At 34.8% G+C, this 25,754-nt stretch overlaps 1 protein-coding gene across 1 annotated transcript in view; it reads left to right on the forward strand.

The window, feature by feature from the left end:
• LOC120526634 (kinesin-like protein KIF13B) overlaps positions 1–25,754 on the forward strand; it is a 655,733-nt gene that overhangs the window by 483,730 nt on the left and 146,249 nt on the right. The window contains exons 29-31 of the mRNA XM_039749796.1: positions 4,220–4,312; positions 4,534–4,686; positions 17,095–17,172. Coding sequence (XP_039605730.1) covers positions 4,220–4,312; positions 4,534–4,686; positions 17,095–17,172 — 324 coding nt within the window. The remainder of the gene's footprint in view (positions 1–4,219; positions 4,313–4,533; positions 4,687–17,094; positions 17,173–25,754) is intronic.

Raw genomic sequence — 25,754 nt, forward strand, 5'->3', positions numbered from 1 at the left:
GGTTACTATAAACATCTTTCCAGATAACTGGTAAACTTGTTGAAATCTGCACCTTCACCTCAAAATCCCCATTGTAAATATTGTGCTTTCTTTCCTATCAGTTCCTTTAGTCACTTCAATTAAATAGCTGGATATAGACACATTTCCTTTACTATTAAATATGACTACTTCAAACGGCAGATGTTCAGTAGAAGTGACACAAAAACTCCTGGTCATCATTTAGAGAAATATTGCCAAATATACAAATTATTCAGCCTTAATTTAATTAGCTCAATGCTTCCAGCTTCTTCACTCATTGGGTGCTGGTCCTTTGTTAGGTTAAGGTCATCTAAGTTCTATTGGAACAGCAGAAAAACTTATGTTCTACCTTGTACCCTGAATACAGACAGGGGTAGAATGGGGTATCTCTGGCAAATCTTGAATTATAAAATTAAATTTACATCCATTGTGGCATTACATGATGCCCCAACCCCAGCCCCCAACATTATGGTGCCCTGAAACCATATTTAAACCCCATAGTGCATGTGTGGAGAGCCCTGAAGATGGTAATTACAGATGCTTCCCATCCAGTCTAATGGAGCTTGAGATGATCTGCCAAAAAGATTGGGATAAGCTGCCTAAATCCAAGTTTGCAAAGCTTGTAGACACTTATCCAAGAAGACTAAAAGCTGCAATTGCTGCCAAAGTGGTTTCTACAAAGTAGTTAAATTAAGGGTCATAGTATTATTTTATGAGTGATAAAGTTCAGTTTTTTTTAGTTTTAATAAATTTGCCAACCTTTCTGAAGAAATGTGTTTAGTTTGTCGTTATGGGTTATTAGGTGTAGGTTATTGGACAAAAATGGAAAATGTATTAGTTTAAAATTAAATCTACTACACAATACAGTGTGCAGACAGAGAAGATAAATGCTTTCTGAATTGACTTTATATGTTTACCCCTCATTTCTTGCTCTTCTATAATATTTTAATTGTTTCAAAATAAAATATGCTTTTTGCTGTTTTATTATGATTACCTTTGAAGGCAACACTATTTATTCTATTTACATATTTGGGAACAACTTATGATAGATAGATTGATAGATTTTTTTTTTTAATTTTTAAAACACTTTATTGTGAACATAAGAAACATCAATATAACAATATACACAGTCAAATGACAAAAAAAACAAATTTCACAATAAACAAAAAAGCCATACATCAGACCCCCACTACTCCCCCTTTACACTCCTCCTACTCCGCACAATAGGAAAATCAAAAGATAAAAAATCATTATAACACAAAGACCACCATTACTCCCCCTTTACACTCTTCCTACTCCTCACATTAATAGATAAATAATAATTTTTTTTTTATTTTAAAATAAACTTTATTTTGCACAATAACAAAAACCATGAACAAAGCAGTAATATACAGTTAATAAATATGTTGCATTTCTCCACTACTGTTTCCCCGTACACGCCTCCTGCTCCACACATAAAGTTACAGAATTTCCATAATAAATAATAATAATAATAGATAGATAGATACATACTTTATTAATCCCCAAGGGAAAATTCACACATATTACCTTCCACCATTAACTCTTCAATTTCATTAATCGTGCTTTTTTCTGTATTTTATCCCACAATCTACCAATTTGTGTTATCTCTCCTACTAGTTTAATAAGCAATACTCAATAGTTTTTTAGCATCTTTAACCTTTATTCCATTTTGTGAATTTCCCCTTAGGATTAATAAAGTATCTATCTATCTATCTATCTATCTATCTATCTATCTATCTATCTATCTATCTATTTTTTTTCCCGCCAGCCGCACAATACACTCTCACACATTCTACTTTTCATGTAAGCATCTGCCAAAGTACACCATAAGTTGTCGCTCCCCTTCATAAACCAAATCCCTCCTGAGATGGCAAGCCTGGGATGCAAACATGGGACATTAAAATTACAGCCAAATTCAACCACTAAAGCTAATAGACAACTTCAAATAGACATAAGCTTAATGGCTACCTAGCTGTGACAGCAATTTCTGTACATCATCAAGCATCTGTTTCAGCTTTGCTGCACACACTTCATCAATCACAATATAGAGTAACTCTTCCTTGACTATTGGAGTTGTTATTATGGAGTTGTTACTCCTCTTTATTGTTTTGTTATTTGTCAGTTAATTTGCTAATCATTCCATTCAGCAAATGAACAAAGCTGATTATAATGTAATTTCTTACCTTGTTCTTAACTGGGATGAGAAAATTATCCCATTGTAAATTATTATACTTTTGTCTCTTTTATCTTTAAAAAAATATATACTTTTAAGTTTTCTTTCAGTGACTCCACACATTTGTTTTTGTTATATAATATTCTCTATCATGTCTCTTACCCTGTTTTCCAGAACTTTAAAAATGTGTCACTTGCATCTGTTTTTGGGATCAGTGTTAGTATGACTGTTCTCTTCAGTGGTTAATTATTTCCTTCTTCTATAAGTCTTGGAATGTTTTCAGTACATTCATTTTTCATTGTCTCCCAAAATGTCTAAAATGCAGTAAGTACACTATCCTATCCTGATGGTTTTCACACATTTTACTTGGTATTTTAACTCCGTCAGTGTCAATTATTTACAGATTATTTCACTGCTTCTTATGTACTTTAACTATCTATTTGACTCCTTACCTTAGTATTTTTATTCAACAAAGATAAATGCTTAGGTTAGATATAGATAAATATTAGCTCTTTTGATACACTTTCATTCTTGCACCAGAATAGCAGTTCTACCATAGTACATAACCCATTTCGATTAGTACCTGGTAAATTAAGTTAACTTGTAAATACACATGAAATATTGCCTGGCCCACAATAGCTCCTGCTCGTTTCAGTTATCAAAAGTGATGGTGCAGGTCATAAATGGAAGTGATACTCAATAGGTCATGATCATATTTACCATTTATTTTATCATGTGATCAAAACACTTGTGACATGTGAAAGGTACTGACTAACCTTTTAGGTTCTTATCTTATTGAGGCTGAGGAAGAAATTTAAAACAACCTATACAACTGTTACCTGTAACCTTCCTCTCTGTTTTACCAAGCATTTTCAACCCTAGGGACCTCAATGGCAAGTTCCTTATTGAATGGGGCTTTTTACTTTGGATCCCTTACTTCAACCAGTTCACCACTAATAAAGGGCTTCACAAAAGTGTCTTCTTGTGCCTTTAAGGGTTAGACAAGGAATGTACAATCCAGCTTCTTGGCTATGTTAATAGAAGTCAAACATAGACTTGGTTTAAACTTTCACTTAAAAATTATATTTCTTTGCACTAAAACCAATAGCAGTAAATGTAAACAATCCAAAGAATTATAAAATTGTGGGTTCAAGTAGATTTCATTCATGACAAATTCCCAGATGGCTTCTTTTTCTTTAGATGCAAATTATATACTTAATCAAAAATGAAAAGAAAAAGATTTCTTGACAGAGACAGAACTCTTTTTCCCAAGTGTCTAACAACTAAGTGAGTGCCCTGTTTAAGTGTCCATTTCAGTTTTTGCAAATCAACAGAGTTGAGCGCTCCGTTCAAGTGTCCATTGTTTACGAGGCAGTAACTAAGCTGATCTCATTATAAAAGTGGCTATTTTCAAATAGCTGTTCAGAGAGAAATGAAACTTGTCTAATTAAAGACAGACACTTTTCCCTTCCTTCTTGCAAAAACAAAACACCTGGCTTTCTTGTATTTATCTCCTTTAAAGAAAGTGACACTATTGTTATAGTTTTCTTTAAACACACATAAAATGCTAGAGAATCACTATCACTAAGTTGAAGGTTTTTTACTATAGGAATCAAAAGTTGACCAATCTAACCAAGCAAAATACACAAAATATTGCATTGTCTTTCAGTTTTCTAAGAATGCACTGCTCATCTGTTCAGCTTGACAAAACTTTCAGGCTAAGGCCCATCTGTTGAAATCTGTCAGCTGAAATGATTGAGGTATCCCCTAAACGCCAGTGTAAAATAAATTTGTTCTCTTCTAATATGTTACAATTGGCCACTGGTTAAGAGAGCACAAATCTTTAATTACTGCAGCTTTGAAAAAAAATGAGTTTCCCTGTGCCTACTCCAAAAGTCTTGTTCACTGTATTGTGTACATTTAACATTTCTCCGTATATGTTGTCTGTGTTAATTTGTTTTTTTACTTACAATTGTAAGTGTCTACATTTTAATTGTTCCATTTTAGAGTTTTACACAAAGCTTCCTCCGAATGATTTCTCAACGAAGTACCATCTCAGGCTGTGGTGTGACTTTTGAGCTTGTTTCCAACATTCCAGAGGTAATCAGAATTGTATTCACAGCAGCAATATTTGCATTGTGTATTATTTCATTAAGTTTTTTTAATATAAATAAGCTGGAATTTTGTGAGGCCTAAAGAGACTGTATTCACAGAGTTAAACATTAGTTTTAGTTAAATATGAGCCTTCATAAGTTTCTAGAGCACTGACAAACAATTTTGATGAGTTAAACAATGTACTTAAGTTTTTTCCCCTCCATTAGGAAAATAAAGCCTATGATGATGGTGAGATGCTTGCTCAGCTGGCAACTAAATCTGAACAATCAAATTCTGCTGACACGGAGGCAGCTTTAGAGAAGTACCTACGTAGTGTACTTTCTGTTGAAAACATTTTGACATTGGACAGGCTACGACAGGTCAGTTTACAAAGAGATTACATTTCTAATATCTGTATGTGTGTATGGAATGCAGATTAACTGAATTACATATTTTAAGAGACAGCATACTCCTTACATCTTGGAATGAAAAGTGCCATTTTCACCTGTCAAAGTTGAAAGGGTGGGCTCTCGAATGTGCTGTGCTATACTCTGAACACATTTGGGTTTGGAATCAAGAGATGAATGTGAGGCAAGAGTATGGTCTTTCAGCTTTTATTTCCTATTATTAACATCTAGATGTGTTATTCAACATACAGTATAAAATTGCAGCTTTTGTAAGATACCACCTAATTTTTAAGCAAACAAAAGCATAGGAACATATGGTGTTTCTAGGTACTCAGATTTGTCTTGCTATATTGATTGATTAAACGATAAATTGCTCTGAAAGTGAACTCTTGGTTTTAGCCGTGTTGTTATAAAGAATAAGCCAACATGAAGACCAGAGACAGTCTATGGACGAAAAGCAAAATAATTCTGAAGCAGTGAAAAGAGGGAAAACCTATCAGAAGCATTGTGTGAATATTGGGTAAAGCCAATACAATAATTTGAAATGTTCTGAAAAGGTAGGAAACCACTGATGTACTGAGCAATAGATATTGAACAGGCCAGTCATGGAAAGCAACAGTTTATGACAGAAAAATTGTGACAGCTGTGAAGAAAATCATAAAAACAATTTGTAACATCACCAACAACCTTCACAGGACACAGGTGAAGGTATCACAATCCACCATTCGAAGAAGATTTGAAGAGAAGAAATATATAGGCTATTGTACAAGATGCAAACCAATCATCAGTAATTAGACTGGAATTTCCAAAAAAAGTATAGAAATGAGCCACAAAAGATCTTGAACAAAGCTTTTTGTACTGACAGATGTGATTGAAGAGCCAAAGTGTAGATGAAGACAAGATTTGTTCATTATCCAAAACATACAAGCTCATCTATCAAACTTGGTGGAGGTAGTTTCATGACAGTCTTGTTAATCTTTACTGATGATGTAACTCATGATCATAACAGCAGAATGAATTCAGAAGTCTACAGAAACATTTTGTCTGACAGAGAAATGCATTGAAACTAATTGGGATGAACTTCACCATGCAATAAGACGATAATTCTAAACATACTCCCTAATAAACAGAGAACTTTATTAGGAAGGAAAAAACTTTTAGACTGGCCAAATCAATCACCAGACCGTAACCCAGCCCAGCATGCCTTTCTCCTCCTAAAGTAGAAACTGAAAGGAAAAAATCCCCAAAACAAACAACTGAAAGAGGCTGTTGTGACAGTTTCAAAAAGCATAACAAAAGAACAAACCAGCCATTTTGTGATGTCAGTAAGTTGCAGGCTTGATGCAGTTACTGCAAGCAAGAGATATGCATTCAGAAATGTAGTGTCATTTACTTTAAAACTACCTGTTCTGATCAGTTGTCTGTAGAGAAAATGTACATATTTAGCCATGAAATTCCACATTTACAGCAGACACTTCAGATGCAGTCTACTAATAATGAATACAGAGTTTCTTAAATCGGAATAGTTTCTTTGAGCAGTAATTCTAAGCATATATTTCCTAAGGCAAGCAAAGTGTATGTTCAGAGTTGTGACTGTGCATGTATGTGATTGATATGAGTTTTCATTTCAAGACATATTTTATGTTTTGTGCAGTCATTGAAATAAGTAAATGAACAAAAAAATAAATGCATAATCTCTCTCTCTCTCTCTCTATATATATATATATATATATATATATATATATATATACAATCCAATGTCCGTGTATCTGTATGTCTGTCTGGTCTTCACAAGAAAACTACTTAACAGATTTAGATTAATTTTTTTTCTATAATTTGCTTGAACATTCCGGTTGGTTTTGCAACTACTCTCATGTATCATATTTCGCTTGCGGTACAGATTTATTTGCATGAATCCGAGAGACATGCAGTGGGCCGAAGGGAGGTGGACGGGGACCTCCTCACTCACGCACCAGCTTCAGGATGTGTACCTTACCTCCGCTTAGCTAGCGAATGAGAGAAATACTTAACAAATTTAGATTGGATTTTTTTTTTCTATAATTTGCTTGAACATTCCAGTTGATTTTGCAACTTCTCTCATCATGCTAAGAATCATAATTTGCTTGCAGGAGCAATATAGTCGTGCGAATCTGAGACAGAGGCTGCAGTCCGAGGGGAGGAGGAAGCGTCATGTCATGAGTAAGGAGCTGGCAGGGTCTTCCTCACTGTTCTGTTTCACTACTATATTGGCAGGGCCACTGGTAGTAAAGAATAAAAACATTTATTTTGTAACACATTATATTATTTATACTCGCATGTCATTTTGTAGGTATTTATTTATTTCCACATTTCACAACACATTTATTTTATTTTATGCAAAATATTCCTAAGTGTTACATTATATCTCTGAGTTGTTATCAGGTCATGTCCTGTCAGGGTTCAACACATTATCTTATTAACAGTAGAATCCCTGAAGCTTAGGTTGTTTTTTTTTTTGTTGTCCCTGACCTCCTTAAATTTTCCTGACATACACCAAGAAGCTCGTAGCTTCTTATCACTGCACTAATAGCCCGCTTTTGTTTTGCAAATGTATGGATGAGCAGAACAAAGTCTGCTACAATTCAGTTAGTTGAAGGCATCGCACTGCTGCAATCCTCACAGTTCAAGTCTGTGTTGAAGTGTGTATCTGCTGATGCGTTTCTCAGGAATTATATAGGTAGTCAAATACAATTTCATATGTGTTCCAGGTCTACAACAATCTGTGTGAATATAGAATGTCAAAGTAAATGAGGGGCAAGAAATACTTAACACACGGCTAAACAGAAAATGTTTTCATGTGTTATAGTAAAAGTGACATAATTTTGATGTGAAGTCTAGGACATATGAAGCCCAAATATCCAAGAAACACTTTCACAAATGGTGTAACAAAACAAGTATGCTTTAGTAATGGTGAGGTAATAGGTTCAAATCCCGCAACTTTGAGTAGTGAGCTGCTATTTTATTATTATTATAATATAACAAAAACTTAGATTTGATATGTGTCTGTAACATCCTATGTAAGTTTATGGTACTTGTAAAACATGTTACTTTTCCTCGCACACAGACATTCATATCAGCATGTCATTTGAACGATTTTTTTGTTCAGTTTTATTCTTGGATTCTTGAATAAAAAAATTGTTCAAATGACATGTTGATGTGGATGTCTGTGTGCAAGAAAAAATAACATCCACCATTAAAACTGTGGTGTCTGTTTGCTCAACAAGACACCAAGAAGAAGTGATTAATCTGCTGTTACAGACTAAAATCATGTTATATACTGTTATATGCTATCATATACTGTAATAGTAACAAAAATAACTACTCAGAACGGTAAATGCAAGGAGGACCCAGGATCAAATCCCCAACCTTTTGATTATAAGACAGCAGTCCTTACCTCTGCACTAGCCAAGTGGACATGCCTACTTCGTATCGATTGATAGTTGGACTTCACTTTTTAAACATTGCCTATAACAGGTGGCAAACTCCAGGCCTTGAGTGCTGCAGTGGCTGCAGGTTTTCATTCTTACCATCTTCTTAATTAGTGACCAGTTTTTGCTGCTGATTACTTCTTTTAATTAACTTGACTCAAGCTCCATAGTTGTTTCTTTTTCTTTAATTAGCAGCCAAACAATAATGAGACACAAAGATGCCACCACATGACCAGCTCCCCTGTGCCCATTACACAATATCTGAAATTGAAGAGAGGTGATGGTCTTGGTAAGGTTGATCTCTCAGGTCACCAAAACATTTTGACGGTGCTCTTAGAAAGAACAGAAAAACAACAGTCTGCTGTGGCAGAGCGAGAGCAGCAACAAGCCATGGAATTAAATAACGAGTTTAATTAACAACAAGAATTGGCTTTTCATTAAGAAAGTGATTGGAGTGAAATTGGTTGCAGTTTGAACCCCCAGTTTAGCTGGTCATCTGTTGACTCGTTTCACATCTCATTTCTGCTTGGCTTTCATTTAATGAAGAAAGGAATCAATTCAGAGGGCTGAACTCTTCCAGCAGGGCTATTAAAGTGATGGGGAAAAAGTTACTTAGCAGTGAAAACTGGTTACTGATTAGGAGAAGGGTTAGAATGAAAACCTGTAGTTACTGCGGCACTCCAGGCCTGGAGTTCGCCACCCCTGGCCTATAACATATAAATTGAACAATTTCATTTTCTTCAGGTTATATTCTTGAATAAAAGTGCAGTTATTTTGTTATACCTTTTGTGAAAGTGTTTATTTGACATTTGGACTTCAGTCATCACACATTTTATACTTTACGTCAACATTTTGTAAATTATTACTATAACATGAAAAAGGTTTCTGTTTTAGTTATGCATTCAACATTTCTTGCCTTACATTTCCTGTCATCCTATATTTACATAGATCATTGTATTCCAAATAATGAATACCCTATACAATTGCAGACACCTTACTTCCAGCTCTGAGAATTTTGCGTCTGACTTAACTTCAGCTGCCTCGGTGGTAAATGGGATTGCTGCTTGTGCTGATTGACACATTTGCAAAACGAAGACGCTGCTGACGAGGTGCTAGGGAATGTAAGGTGGACCAGCATTATGAATATTTTCGTAGGCTTCAGGGATTCTAGTGTTAAAGGAAAGTTCAAATCCTTTCTTTACTTCTGACATTTACTGGTCTTCTGAATTACTGATCTTAATCATTTTACTGTCTGCTGATCTTTGTATTTATATGAAGATGTTTCTTTTCATGCAAATAACCACACTAGTTATTAACAACAATGTTAACATAATCATAGTTGATGCATTTGTGCTTTTGGAATCATTTTTAATTTAACATTGGTAGCGCATCCCAATTGACCTGTAAAAAATGTAACTTAAAACAGCTTCATTGAAATAAAAATAATAATCTGTAGGCACACAGCATCTTATTTGTATATGATTTCACTTATAGTGTTAACATGTATTTTCAAAAAAAACAAAAACACTTTCTATGGTTGTGCTGCCTGGCAAAAAAAACTGCTTCTGTATTTATTAGTAAAAAGCAAAGCAGCACATTTCAATCAGCTGGGCATATTCCATCCATTGTCCAACCTGCTATATCCTAACTACACGGTCACAGGGGTCTGCTGGAGCCAGTTCCCAGCTGGGCATATTAAAAATGAAATAGAATCTAATATTTTTCTTTATAAATATTTTTTTTAATTACAGTCATGCATAGTTCACAGAACATGTATGTAATATTTATGTAAACAGCAAGCAACATGATCAAGTATTTATAAAACTGTACATATCATCAGTCAGTTTTTGAAGTATTGTGATCAGTTCTGGCCCAAAAAAGTATGGGAGGAGAGTAATATTGATATGTGTGTCAGAGAAAAGAGGCGAGTCACAAATGCGTACCAGTGGTCAGTAGTATTGCTTGTGGTAGTAAAGAAAGACTTACTTTAAAAAAAAAAAAAAAAAGAAATAGAATTTTATGTTTACCAATCGCTTGGGCATTTCCAATGCAGCTTTATAGGAAGACTATTTCTGATCTGCTTTATATAGAGTTTGCTTTGCATGAATGTGCACACAATATAATATGTTCATACATGTTCATGCTTCCCGAAATTGTGTAATTTCATGATATTTGAACTCCAAGATGTCCTCTACTGAAGTATTTAAAGCTCATTACAACAGAGCAAATGAGAGAGAGAAAAGGAGGATGTCTTGCAGGGCCTGCCTGTGCAAGATTTTCCCTGTCATTTGTTGCTGCAGCTTTTAAAGTGGTACTATGAGTACACCCATGTGAAAAAAATGTATTATAGTCTAATGAAACCAAGGTTGAGGTATTTGGCCATAATTCTAAAAGGTATGTTTGACACAATGATAGCACAGCTCATAGTCAAAAGAACACCATTCTTGCAGTGTAGCATGGTGGAGTCGGCATCACACAGCCAGGTTTTTGTATGATTTTTTTTTTTTTTCACGAAACAGTTTCTGATTTTTTTTCACCATGAAATGTTTAAATGGCCTGCTAGCATTTATAATCTAGCAGGTAGAGCAGTGAAAGGTTGACATGTCATCTTATCACAATTAATCTGTATTCAAATCCTGGCCTAGACTCAGCAACATTATTTTCTTAAATTATGGAATTTAACATGAGCACCATTTAGACTTTTATTGACTTTAAAATGTTGCTATTTTCTAGTATGTGAATATGATATGTGCTTTTCAGGCTTATATCCTCATAGGTAAAATTCAAAAGTAAATTGTTTTTGTAGAAGATGTAAACAATATACAATAATACATTTTATTTTATTGTGTCTCTCAAGCCATTCAAGGGCACATTACAAGTTAAAGCCATAAGATGCTATCAATGTATAGATAAATGTTCAATTACAATGTACACAACCATATTCCATCATTTTTGTAAATATCTAATCCATCACAATGTTCTTGTATAATGTTTTATCCCTTTCTAATATATAATATGCAGTAGTAAGAACATACTTTGCCAATAATGATAAATGAAAGGCATTGATTAATTCTGTTTGATAGTAATATTAATATAAAATTGTGCAAATTGTGCACGTAAGCAAGAAAGTATACCTCAAGTGTTTGTTTTGGAAACACTTTGACATTTTTTTTTTTCATTTTTAAAAACTTTATTGTCCATAAAGACTAATGTAACATGTTGCAACTTAGTGTGTCAAAGGCTGATTGATGCATTACCTTTTGCTTTTACATACTTGCAAATCGTCTACACAGCAGACATAGTGTTAATTTAACAGTGCTGCTGTACTTGATTGCCAAGTGCAGTCAGCATCTGTGTGAAGTTTGATTATTCTTCCATGCAAAGTGAATTTTCCTTAGAGCTCCACAAAGACATGAGAATGCATGAGAGCTAAACTAAAGGGTTATCAGAATCAGAATTCTCTTTATTGGCCTTGTACACTAATGTGTACTAGGAATTTGTCTTGATAATATTGGTGAAATATATAGGGGCCACACAGAATACAAAAGATAAATATAAAAGGATTGAATATAAAATAATAAAATATGATGCAGTATACAAGGGCAATACAAAAGCTAAATAGTATAATTAAAATGTGTAGTGTTCAGGTCTTCATCTGCAGATACTGAGTAGAAGCTCAGACCTGATTAGTCAGAATAATTGCATGTGGTAAACAACTGCTTAGGTGTGTTGATTTATCTTTCAATGCACAAAGGTGTTTGTGAAAGGAAAGTCTTTGGAATAGGTGATTCCCTGGATGACTCAGATCAGCAAATATTCTTTGTGGCCTGCCTCCTTACATTGTACTCATATAGGACTTGAATGTGAGGTAAGTTTCAGCCTATGATCTCTTCACAAGCTCTGATGATGCGCTGCAGATTGGTCTTGGCCAGAATAGTGGCAGCACCAAACCAGACAGTTATAGATGAGATCAGAATGGACTTGATGATGGCTGTGTAGAACTGGACCAATATTGGCTTCTGTCTTCTATAGTCTCATTAGTAATGCAGTTTTTTTGTTTTTTTTAAGGTTAATTTCTTTTTATTCATGGCATTCATTGTGGTTTCAATGAAAGTCATGCTTTGTGGCTGGTGATGTAAGTGTAGAATGGAGCTTGCCTTCAGTTCAGTAATAAAGAAATAAATTTTGCCTTTTGCTGGACTTGTACTACTAATGCTTAAAAAAATACTTGTTTAAAATATTCGTAATTGTCACAACAATCAATAAAGTACACAAGTGTTAACTTATAAACATAGTGGGAGGGCAAACAGATATAGGCTGCAACATAAATAAATCAAAACCACCAACAATAATAATAATACATGGACTGGTGTAACATGGGAGGGGCAGGCACAATAAAACTCAGTCAACAAAACAGCATAGTTAGCGCTATAGGCTTTGACTGCATTGCTAAAGGAGGATTTAATTCAAAATATACGGTGACATTGTTTATTGATTGGATGGAAGGAGTACCTTATTTGAATAACTGTGTGGGATTAGTCAAAAAAGAATTGTAACATAGAATTGTTATACTTCAATTTTATATAATTTTGAAATTATATTAGGCCGGTCAGTTTATTTCAGGGACCTGTATTAGTTTACAAGTTCTTGGAGGTAATGCAGTAAGATTATGATAATTTTTTCGTTATCACTTTAAGTTATCTGTTGTGCTGGTGAGTTAAATAAAATGCTGCTCACATTTTTCAAATATTGTGCAAAGTAATGCATTTTCACTTTTGTGACATGGATCATGTATTTATGGAAAAGTAGAAAGCCTACTATTGCAGCCAGTTGCTGCATGTCTGATGAAATGATGTGCCTCATGCAACTATTTTTCTTAGAGAACTTTACAGAGTGGCTTCTCTCTTATGCCCACATGTTTTTACATATAAATATGCCCATAATGTCTCCAGTCTACAGCGATATCTTTTTGAATAATTACACTCAGATGATGAACTCGTAGGTGTCCTCACTGTACACTATTTGAAGTCAGCATGTAGCTCATAATCCTTTCATCCATCTTCCAAACTAGCTTAATCTTCAGCAGGGTTGTAGGGCTGCTTGAACCTATCCCAATTAGCATCGAGCACAAAGGCTGGCAGTCCCTAGAATGGGTACCAGCTCATCACACACACACACACACACACACATCAGAGCAAATTTAACATCGCCAATCCACCTAAACTGCATGTCTTTGGACTGTGGGAGGAAACTGTTCTTCATACAGGGAGATCATGCAAGCTCAATACAAGCAGCAACTGGGACTTGAAATTCAGTCTTAGTTGTCAGTTAGGTTGCATATCTGATGTGTTTATCTGTATTAAATTTTGCACATTCAGGATAAAGAGCCAGCCAGAAAAAGAGTGCTGCAGTTGTTTTTTTATTATTCAGTTTTATTCTCTCAGTGACGTTCACGTGGTACATCGAACTTGCCTCTCCCTCTATGAGTTGATGGCATTTATCTCAATTCTTTTCAAAAGACTTATTTTCCAAGTCCACCTTGCTCAGCCACCTCAAAATCTTGATTGGATTAAGCTTGTTCAACTGTGGATGCATGTGTATGTAAAAGCGTAGGGGTGGGAAATCTTTAGACTGATTGCATTCATTTGCAAGTATTAGTAATAATACTTCACAAGTGGATGGATGGGGAGGACTTTGAAGCACAGAAAGCTAGAATGTAATGTCACAGTCAGTGCACAACAAGAACAGAACATTTTCCCTATGTTTGTCCAGGTTTCTTATGGGTTCTCTGGAGTCCTCCTACAGTCCAACGACAAGCAGGTTAGGTGGACTGAAATTGGCCTCTATGTGTGTGTTTGTGTGAATGTAAGAGAGATCACCCAGGAATGCCATGGTGCCCTGTCCTTGTTGTTCTAGCCTTGCTCAAGGTGCTTGCTAGAAAGATGACCCACTTTGCAAGACTCTTTCAGAATAATACATATGTGAGGTATGACATTTCAGAAAACACATAGCAAATGAACTGTAACAGAAGACTTTTTTATGTTTAACATTTCCCTAAAATATAGTGACCATGTTTTGATTGGGGAGGCTGGGGCTGCAGTGGTTCGAGTAAATAAAATCACAGACTTTTCAGTCTATTTAAAAATCAAATCCAGACGCATTTTCTTTTTAGATCTAGGAAAAAGATGACATATGGTTGATCCAATTTGTGTCACATAGGTAAAAGAAAAATGCTTCAGCGTAACACAAATAGAGCTAAGTGACTTTTTATTTAACCTGCCAGCATAATAAATTACTCACAATGAAGGAATATATATATATATATATATATATATATATATATATATATATATATAATTTGTTTTACCACGCAGTCCTACTGAATAGCCTAATATATTAGAAACGTATAATAAATTGAAGTAAAATGATGTACTTAACCTAATGTTCCTGTTTCCTTAGCTTCACATGAGTATAAGGCATACTTTCCATCCAATCAATGAACAATGTACATTGAATCATATTAGTCTTTATTGATGCAGATGTTTAGAAGGGTTTAGGGTTTCATGTAAGTGGAAACACCACTGCAATATGTATTGGTTAGATTTGGAATTGATAGTTGGCAAATGTTATTGAATTTTTTAATAACAGCCTTTAACAAACATGGCTAAAGGACAAGGAAGAAACACCTTGTAAATAGTAATAAATCTTTGTTGTTGTTTTTTTGAGTTTTCTGAGTAGGGGAAGGGAATGGCTCCTGTAAGACTTGTTTAACCTCACTGCACATGACTAATTATGTATGTAAATTAGCCATTTGCGGCTACCTGCTTGTAAATAAATTATTTAAATCTGACAAGTCATTTTTTATGGTCACCATATCTAAAATAATCTTATCTGTGTCACAGAGGTGAAAAGCAATTATCATACAAAGCAAATGTTTCTGAGTAACTTTATCTTTAAGCAGAATAGATAATTCAGTGATGGGTAAAGATGGTATAATCAGACTCCTACACAGCCCCCCATAAACTTGTACATTAATTTAGGCTTCTGAATAAACTGACTAGCCTAATATACGTAATTGCAAAGCTATATGAAATCGAAGTAAAGTAATGCTCTTAGCACCCATGATTCCTGTTTGCCTTGACCTAACAAGAGTATGCAAATAAGACGCACTTTCCCCCCCATCAATGTATTTGAACTATGTCAACTTTTAGCCATTCGGTTAAAGGCTATAGCTCAATGCCATGTTGTTTTTACTGCTATTGTTTTATTATTTAAGTTGGACCAAATGCAAAATACATTAAAAACAGCACTTACAGAAGGCAGGAGCCAATAACCTTCTAGTTTAGCAATATATGCAGTTTCCTTTATGTCTGCTGTGAAAACGATTTGCAAATATGCACGAGACCAAACAAAAACCAAATAGATTTTTTTTTTTTTAATAAACATACTAGTTAGGGGTTGCAGTCTATTTAGACTGCTAGCCTGCAAGGAAGCTTAAGGTGATGGTGAAAGAAATTAGATTTGTACCAAGACAGCTTCATAACAACATTTATTTCAATAGCACATTTACATACAAAGAATGTAGCTCAACGTGCTTTGCAAGGTGACAAACAAACAATAAGAAGAAATACAAATTAGAAATACATCAAAAGAATAATTAAGACATTGCATACCAAAAATGTCAGATAAATATGTATTTACCTAACCATGGATATGCAAATAATAGAAAAAATAAGGTCTGTAAAGGTTTGTTTTCAAGTCTCTAAAGGCAAGTATGGTATGGTATGGTCAGATGGCTTAGGGTGGATAGAAAAAAAAATGTAATGGCATGAAATTATTTGTCAAAAGTAGAAAAAAAAAAGTTAAATCAATATAAGTTCTGTATTGAATGACATACTATAAGTTGATTTCTGAAAAACACAGTACTTGGTCTGAACCATAATAACCCAGGTGGAAAGTTTATTATACAAAATCATTTGGTGTGATTGTGCCACAGTTGTTTGATATTTTTCTTGGGAAGATTCATGTCATTTGTATTTAAGATGCCTGCTAATATGTGTATGTTTGTGGAGTCAACTTTGTAACGTACTAATCAACATGCACAGGTTCTTATCTGAAATAAACACCTTACCTCGAAGTTAGAATTAAAAAAGACCCATCAGTCTCAGTTTGTTCAAACTATATTAAAGGAAAAAGTAACAAACAGTGCACCATAGCCTTCTAGAAGTGCAAATATTTGTCATATTTTTTTTTAAGTGGTATCATCTGCAAGTTTTTACTGCATTTTTCTTTGGAAAGAATATCTAAAAAAATTAAAATAATATTATGGCAGTAATATCTTTAATAACATGTATGCCTTACAGCCAATTAATTTAAAATAAAACAGTTGTTTTTTGCTCATTTTCATAGAGGTATTTTTTTATTCTGAGAATTTTAAAATGTGTTACTATTGCCAACAGTGGTACATATTTATTTGATTTTTATAATTTACATATCAAAAGAAAGTATAACCCACCATGTACTGTATGTAGATGTTGTTAAGTTTAGTACTTTTGTCATATTGCATTTCTGATTATGTGTACGCTGTTGGCCTGTACTCAGTTAAAAAAAAAAAAAAACAATATGCAAGAATTAACTTGAAAATAATACCACCTTTTTACTGTGAGATTGTTGTAGTTTGCACAGGTGCTTCAGCCTAGTGTACTGTATATGTGGTAGGGTTTCAGTCAGCAGCATAGTTTGATTTTACTGCTTACTTCTCATTTAACTCCATTACATTTTAGATGACAACTATATTAATAATAAGATATAATTACATTGTTTTTCACATGAGTTTTAGTAGTTAAATTAAAACAAAATATACAGTAGCTAATCAAATGTATTTAATTTATAATTTCTTTAATTTATAATGTAGGAAGTTGCTGTCAAAGAACATAATAAAGGAATGGGAAAACATAACAGACGCAGCCACAGTTCTCCAAATGTGCATAAGGTAAATTGAATGAAAATTATTTTATTGGTTATAAGTTTTAATAAACATCTACACAAAAAATGAATTTGTTCTACAGTACTTTTTTTTTTTTCTTTCTTTTCAACCAAGGACCAGTTACGAATTTAAGTCAAGACACTTTTAGTAATAAACAATTCATTTTTTAAAAAGCAAATCACTAATTTGCATATTGCATTATGTAATGTATTGGCATATTTTAGTACCCTCAAATTTGTTGCATTTAGTATTTTTATTTTGTGGAAGAGTGATAAAAAGTATTATGTGGATTTTCATCTACAATTCCTGAGGAAAAAAAACTTCAAAACATTTCTTGAACAGCTTCATTATTATCTACCTGGGACACTGCCAGTCCTGCGTATAAAGCCTAAAGCACATACAATGCTGGTTGTTTGTAATACATTTAAATTAACTTTGGTAACATTATTTTTTTTCTGTACAAAACTTTACAATCCCATTTACATCTTTGCTATTTTAATATTAAAACTCAGTCTTCATCAGCATGTAGGCATATATTATCTCTATTCAATATACACATTCATTAGAGCTTTGGGTTGAAATTGAATGTAATGTTTTATGGCATACTTTAACTTTTTGACTGATACTTTCATTACAATCTATTTCCTGTTGTGAGGCTTGACCGGACACCACAAGTCGGAGACCACATCTTTATAAAAAGTCACACATTTATTAAACACAAGAATACAGTCCAAAACACCACACAATGCACTCAGCAATAAATCTCCCCAATAAACCTTCTTTTCTCAGTCTTTAGCCGCCTCTGCTCTTGTCCTGGGAGTGTCGTCCTGCTCCCACTCCCGACTCTAGCTCCCAGATTGCAGGGAGGCGGCGCATTTTATTCCCGCCCGGATGTGCTCCAGGTGGCTGATGACAAACTTCCGACAGCACTTCCTGGTGTGGCGGAAGTGCTGCCCTTTGCACCAGAAGCACCCCGGGCGTCCCCGGCAGGTTCCTCCGACATCTTGCAGAGTGTGGTGGAAGTAACTGACTCCAGGTTCCTCGAGGCTTAAGTCGTCCCCTGGCGGTGGCCACGGGTCACAACAGGCCAGAACCTCTTTGTCCCTTTCCCGTGGTCCTCTTTTTGTCCAGGGCGGTTGCACCCTGTTGACCCGGAAGCTTTTTATTCCACCTTCCGTTCCCTTTAGGCGTCCAGGCCAGGTAAGAACCCCAGCCGTCTGTGACACTGTTTAACTTTACTATTAGTTTTAGAGTTAATCAATTAAACTTCCAGAAGCATTCTTATTCTAAAATACTATACAACAGTTATATACTGTATTATTAACATATTGTAAAGACCTCCAAAATTTAACAAAAATAAAATCTACCTTTTGTTTTAATTTTTAAGCCAAGTAATTTGATAAAATACTTTGTCATTTAGCCCATTTATGACTAAAATGTAACAAAGAGCTGCAGAAGATAGTTGCACCACAATCCACGATCTGCATTTCCCAGACCCAGATTTTCTGAACATTGCTTTCAATTAATTGTACATTATTCTCAGCTGAGCAAGGAACGTACAGTAGCCCAGAGAAAAATTGTTTGAACAGGTATTTATAGCTGTACAACATAGACTCACAGGGAAGTGTACCTATCATTAACAGAATTTTTTCAGGAGTCTGCAGTATAAGTACTGATCCTTTTTTTTTTTATTAAAATCTTATGATTGTGGCTACTCTCCAAAGAGCTGCCCAGGGAAGACTGTCATATTCCATCAACCAGTCAACATTAAAGGTAGTTTCAGTCAAAGTAAAAGGGGGACTTAATAGTCAACAACAGGAACCTAACAATATAAGATTCATAGATTCCTGTTCACCACTGAATCAAGATGCCGTATAACACTACAATACCTAAATACAGATGGACTGTAATTCCACTTTATTTTTAAAGATAAAGCTGCATTTTCACCTTTGCCCAGTCATGATTTCAAAAGTTATGCTATGAATTTAAAGTGGTAAAAATTAGTGTTTAGATTACATACAACTGGTGATCTTGACTCATTAAGAAATTTATCTAAGCTTTTTGATTGCATCTACTGGTTGACAGAGACCAGTTACAGTTAACTATTACACTACTACTACACCCTGCATAGTTGTTTCTCCATTGAAGTGGGGTTTGGGGGTGAATTAAGGCTAACAATTATTTGTCAAAAATGTGACGTGGTGAGAAGTGTCTGTCTGTCAAATTATGTAAAATGGGATAAACATTGATAGTCTAACCCTTAAAATTGTTTTATGTTAAGACAGTATAACTTTGATAAAACATGAATTACTTTTCAGTAAATGTTGATCATATACACAAAAATTTGGAGATAATTGATAATATAAATAATGCAGGAGTTCAGCTCACGCAACAAATGCCTTTGGTAAACATTAGCGTCCAAATTGAGTGCGCAGCAATACACTCAGAAACAGAATGGCAGATTTCAACCACACCAAGGCAGTGGCAAAGAGACACGTGCAACATGTATAAAACAGTTCTAATGTTTGTTGACTTTATTATTATTTTAATATTTGAAAGTTGTAATAACAAAAAGTGTAAATGAAAAGTAAAATAAGGGTAAATTATATGTTACTCATATTTAGATGTCAACAAATGTGTCTCAAAGGAAAAAAGTAACTCCCACTGCTTTGTGGTGTTCTAGGTAAGATAACTAATGGAATAATAATGTGAATTGCATGGAATTAAATTAATCAAATAATCATCATCAGATAATATAAAACTGCCTCTATAAAGTGCTATCTAGGTATGTACTTTTATAAGAAACAGTTATTTATAATAGTCTTCATTTAATGTATTTTGATCATTATTCCCCCAAAATGCAAATGTATATAGTACATAATAAAGACACGCTTTTTTATTTCTGAATGTTCTTAATAATTATGATCAATGTACCTTTGATTTAAAATATACAAGTTTGATGATAAAATGGTAAATTAAGTGAGATTTGTATTAGATGTACAGATTTTTGAAAATGTTGAGTATTTTATAGTTGAAGTATGTAGTTGTTGTTGAATTAGTTGTTACTAGGTTTTAAACAATCATGGATCCTCTAATCTTTTTTTAAAGTTTAAAAATGCTTTAGTAATATGTGTTTAATGAATTATGTTTAGTGTTGTAAGTTTTTTGTTATTTGTTTCTTGTAATTGCTTAAATTTATGTTTACCATATTTGTGGTGTTATACGGTGCACTGGGTTGATTGGTATATTTGTGCAGTACAGGAATAAATGGGAATTGATTATTTTAATAAGCTTATAATAATCAAAAATTGTAGTATATTCCTACAGTATATTTATATGTTATTTTTTTGAGTAAGATACTATAGTAGAATTTGTGGTAGCATTGTCATGTGTGCAGAGCACAGCGAAAAATATTTTATTTGAATGTTTGACCAACATCCAACACATTGCCTCTCTCAGGCTTCATGACAAATCTTGTTTTATTAAATAAAAAACACAAATTAGCTTACCTGATGTTCAGTTATGCTTCCAGTTCCTAAAACCCATTGGAAGAACTACAATGTAGTTAGTGGGACTCTGAAGTAGAGACTAAGGTGAATACAAAATAAATATTTTTGCTGCTTTTATCATTTTAAGTAATTTAATGTTGTTGGCGCAGCATGTATTCAGTAAATTGACAACTTATGTTTCTATTTTAAGTGAACGTATAAAACAAATATTGTTAGTGATTAATGCAGGCTTCTGGATAAAGATAATGATTCCCAAATTTAACTTACCAGAAGTCTTCATATCACTATTACTTGCCATCGGATAAATCAAGTAATGAACCCTGGTTCAAAAATCAAAGCTTCAATCCAGCTTTAACAAATGCAATTAAATTTGCTGTTACTGCTAACTCATTGCAGATCATATTCACACTAAAATCGTCAATTTTTTAAATTTAATTTTTGCTTTAATTTTTTTTTGTTTTACCATTTAAGTTAAATCATATCATTTTAATAAAAAAGCTGAGCAATTTTAGTAATCCAACATCAAAATGTAATAATGAGACCAGTGTAATGCATGTTCTGTTAGATGTTGTACTTTTTAGAGAATGGCTCGGTGAAGCTAGACTTCTATGAGGGCTGCATCTGTAGGCGATGCCAGCTGATCCAGCACCTCAAGCTCAGGATCACTGAACTGGAGGAGAATTTGGCTGACCTGCGTTGTAGTAGAGAATTGGCAGACCTGACCCAAGTGTCCTGTAGAGAGATAGCGTGCACCCCTAAGGTGGCATGAGAGGAGACTTCAGACCACACAGGTAGAGATAGGTGGGTCACGGTCACAAAGCACAAGGTAACGAAAGGATGCACACTGACTGAAGACATTAATTCCAGAAATGGAAGTGTCAGACCATTTTCAGGTTCTTGCAGAGCTGGCCAGTGTCTCTGAAGATTCTGAGGTGGTAGACAGGCATGAGGAGGGACCCAACATGCCCCCTGAAAAACAGTTCCCAGAAAGAGAAAGGCAGTGATAGTTGGGGACTCAGTTATTAGGGGGATTGAAGAGCAGGTTTGCCCCAGAGACAGAGAGCCTCACACGGTGTGCTGCCTCCAGGATTGTGCCCATGAGTCGAGGTATAGCTGCAATTTTTGAAAGAAGATCTACCACAAGTTACTGCATGGACTAAGGTTCGATTCCCACTCATGGCACATTGCTAAATGGAAGAAAATATCTCTAAAATAAATTTTAAAAAACTTTCTCATCAAAGAACAAATGGTGCTTTGAGTCATGCGTTGCAGATGTAGTTGTTTATTTTTCTTTTTTCATTAAACAAAACCCTTTAATGAGTGATTTGTCAAGGAACACATGAACAATAAGCATAGTAAACAAATATCACACTTAACACTACAAAAAAACTCATAACCCTGGCTCACCTTAAATCCCTTCATGCATTTCATGTGTGTTCTCTGTCCACAACAATCCATGTAAATACATTGTAGAAACGTTTTTCATGTTTTAGTAATAAATGACAAAATGTAGACATAAACTGTATAATGTGTCAAGCCTGAAGTCCAAAGATCAAATAAACACTTTTACAAATGTACAGTACAAGGATATTACGACAGCTTCCGTGGTGCAGCGGTAAGAACTGCTCACTTGTAATCAAGAGGCTGCCAGTTCGATCCTGACTGCCTCACAAATTTACCATTTTGAGTAGCAAACTGCTCTTATTGTTAATATTATACAATAAAAACATACAGTACATTTGATTTGTGTCTGTAACAACTGGTGTAAATTTTTAGTACTTGTAAAAGTAACGTTAAAGTTAGCAGGTTTTTTTTTTCCACTTTTATTCTCTCAGTCATAATCAATATACAATCTTAAATAAGAAGAGAGTGCAGGCAGGGAGGAGTGGGTGAGGAAGAGTGTCAGGAGTGATTTGTGACAGACTGATATCAGCAAGCGTGAAACCAAAGGCCAACAGGACGGTAGTCAGACCAGCTTTGTTATATGGGTTAGAGACTGTGGCACTGACCAGAAAGCAGGAGACAGAGCTGGAGGTGGCAGAGTTAAGGATACTAAGATTTACATTGGGTGTGACGAGGATGGAGAGGATTAGAAATGAGGACATTAGAGGGTCAGCTCAGGTTTGACGGTTTGGAGACAAAGTCAGAGAGGTGAGATTGTGTTGGTTTCAATATGTGCAGAGGAGAGATGCTGGTGGGTATATTGGGAAAAGGATGCTAAGGATAGAGTTGCCAGCAACACAGTGGCTGTAGGTTTTCATTCTAACCCTTTTCCTAATCAGTGACCAGTTTTCACTGCTAGTTCTTGTCTCTTCATTTTAGCAGCCCTTTTTCTAAGGATTCAGTCCTTTGAATTCTTTTCTTCATTAAATGACAGCTAACCAGAAGTGATACATGAAATGAGCCAACAGATGACAAACTAAATTGGGCCTTCAAATTCCAACCAATTTCACTCCTACTAGTTTCATAATGAGAAGCTTATTCTTGCTATTAATTAAACCTGTTATTTAATTCCAAGGCCTGTTGCTGCTCTCATTCTGCCACAGCAGACATTTGCAAAACTGTTCATTATATATACAGTCATGGCCGAAATTATCTGCACCCCTGGAATTTTCCCAGAAAATACACCATTTCTCCCAGAAAATTGTTGCAATTACAAATGTTTAGGTATACACTTGTTTATTTCCTTTATGTGCATTGAAACAACAAAAAAACCAGAGCAAAAAAGACAAATCTGACATAATTTCACACAAAACTCAAAAACCGGGCCAGACAAAATTATTGGCACCCTCAACTTCATATTTGATTGCACGCCCTTTGGAAAAAATAACTGAAATCAAGCGCTAACCATCAACAAGCTTGTTACACCTCTCAACTAGAATTTCCGACCACTCTTCTTTTGCAGACTGCTCAAGGTCTCTCAGATTTGAAGGGCGCCTTCTCCCAACAGCAATTTTGAGATCTCTCCATAAGTGTTCAGTCTGATTTAGATACGGATTCGTTGCTGGCCACTTCAGAACTCTCCAGCGCTTTGTCTTAACTATTTCTGGGTGCTTTTAGAGGTATGTTTAGGGTCATTGTCCTGCTGGAACACTCATGACCTCTGATGCAGACCCAGCTTTCTCACACTGGGCCCTACATTGCGCCCCAATATCTTTTGGTAGTCTTCAGATTTCATGATGCCTTGCACACAGTTAAGGCATCCAGCGCCAGAGGCAGCAAAACATCATAGAACCTCCACCATGTTTGACTGTAGGTACTCTGTTCTTTTCTTCGTAGTCCTCATTCCGTTTTCTGTAAACAGTAGAATGATGAGCTTTACCAAAAAGCTTCACCTTGGTCTCATCTGTCCACAAGACGTTCACCCAGAAGGATTTTGGCTTCCTCAGGTACATTTTGCCAAACTCCAGTATGGCTTTTTTATATTTCTGTGTCAGTCTCCTGCCATAGCGTTTCATTTTGTTCAGATGTCGACGGTTAGTTTGAGCTGACACTGTTGCACCCTGAGTCTGTAGAACAGTTTGAATATGTTTTGAAGTTGATTGGGGCTGTTTATCCATCATTCTGACTATCCTTCGTTGCAGTCTTTTAATATTTTTTTATCTTCCGTCCACGTCCAGGGAGATTAGCTATGGTACCATGTGTTGTGAACTTCATTATGTTGCACACATTGGACAAAGGAACAGGAAGATTTCTGGAGATGGACTTGTAGCCTTGAGATTGTTGATATTTTTCCACAATTTTTGTTCTCAAGTCCTCAGACAATTCTCTGCTCTTCTTTCTGTTCTCAATGCTTAGTGTGGCACACTCAGAAACACAACAGATTTAGCTTTTTATCTCTGTTTTTTGTGGTGTTCCAATGCACATAAAGGAAATTAACATGTGTATACCAAAACATTTGTAATTGTAACAATTTTCTGAGAGAAATTGTGCATTTTCTGGGAAAATTCCAGGGGTGCCGATAATTTTGACCATGACTGTACTATATTTTTACTGCAGTAATTAATTAAGAATTATTGCTCTTTATATACCAGAAAGACTTGGGACTTGGGATCTTCTGTAGAAAATATACACATGGTTCATCTATCTTGTCAGTTAAAAATTAACTCACCCAAACAATTAATTAAAAAAAAAAGAAAAAACGTTTTCAGTTTCAAAGATTTGCATTATTATACAGCATTTCATATTATTATTATATTATTATTATTATTACTTTTTAAAGCTCATCCTGTAAAATGAAACTATGATTATGCAGTTCACCAATGTTTATTATATTTGTACATTATTATATATTTCTTTACACATTTTACACACATATTTAATAACTGTAATAAACTGCACCAAGAATGTTTAACAAATCATTTTAAAAATGCATACATGAATTTAAATACGTAAATCTGTTCATAATTCAGTTAGACTACCAAATTACAAACAAAATGTCACATAAGTAATAGCATATCAAAGGGTTGGTTAATCAACAATAATGAATACATTTATGAAACTTTTACGACAAAATGAAATATGTATTTTTTGCTGAACTCAGACTCGTGAATAACATTTTTAGAAAGTTCAAAACTAAATGCAAAGCGTGTGTGTGCTGACTTGAATAAGCTTTTGTAGAATACATTAATTGACAAGAGTCTGGCCCGCCCTTTCCAATTTTTGGTAGCCGACAGGAGCCATGATTCGCCAATTCTTGGTAGCCGACTGAGCCGTCATTGGCCATTTCTTGGTAGCCGAAACGGGTTGTGAGTGGTCAATTCTTGGTAGGTGATATGGGCTGCTATTGGCATGTGTTTTCAAATATTGGTAGTAAAAAGCGATGTGATTGCTTCTCGCTACCAAGAATTAGCTCGACACATGGCTGCTCGAATGTCTCCCTGGGAAGGGTTCATAGGCTCTTGGTCAGGGCGGGGAGTGGATACAGTTGCCACTGTCCATGCTGGAACAAATGACATACATAAGAGCAATCTGTGATCCAAATTTAAAGAGTTAGGTGCCAAGCTGATGAGCAGATGTACCAGTCCAGGTAAAATTGAGGAAATTAGAAAGCTTAACACATGGCTCAAATTTTGGTGT

Source organism: Polypterus senegalus, chromosome 3, assembly GCF_016835505.1.
Source record: "Polypterus senegalus isolate Bchr_013 chromosome 3, ASM1683550v1, whole genome shotgun sequence".
NCBI lineage: Eukaryota > Metazoa > Chordata > Cladistia > Polypteriformes > Polypteridae > Polypterus > Polypterus senegalus.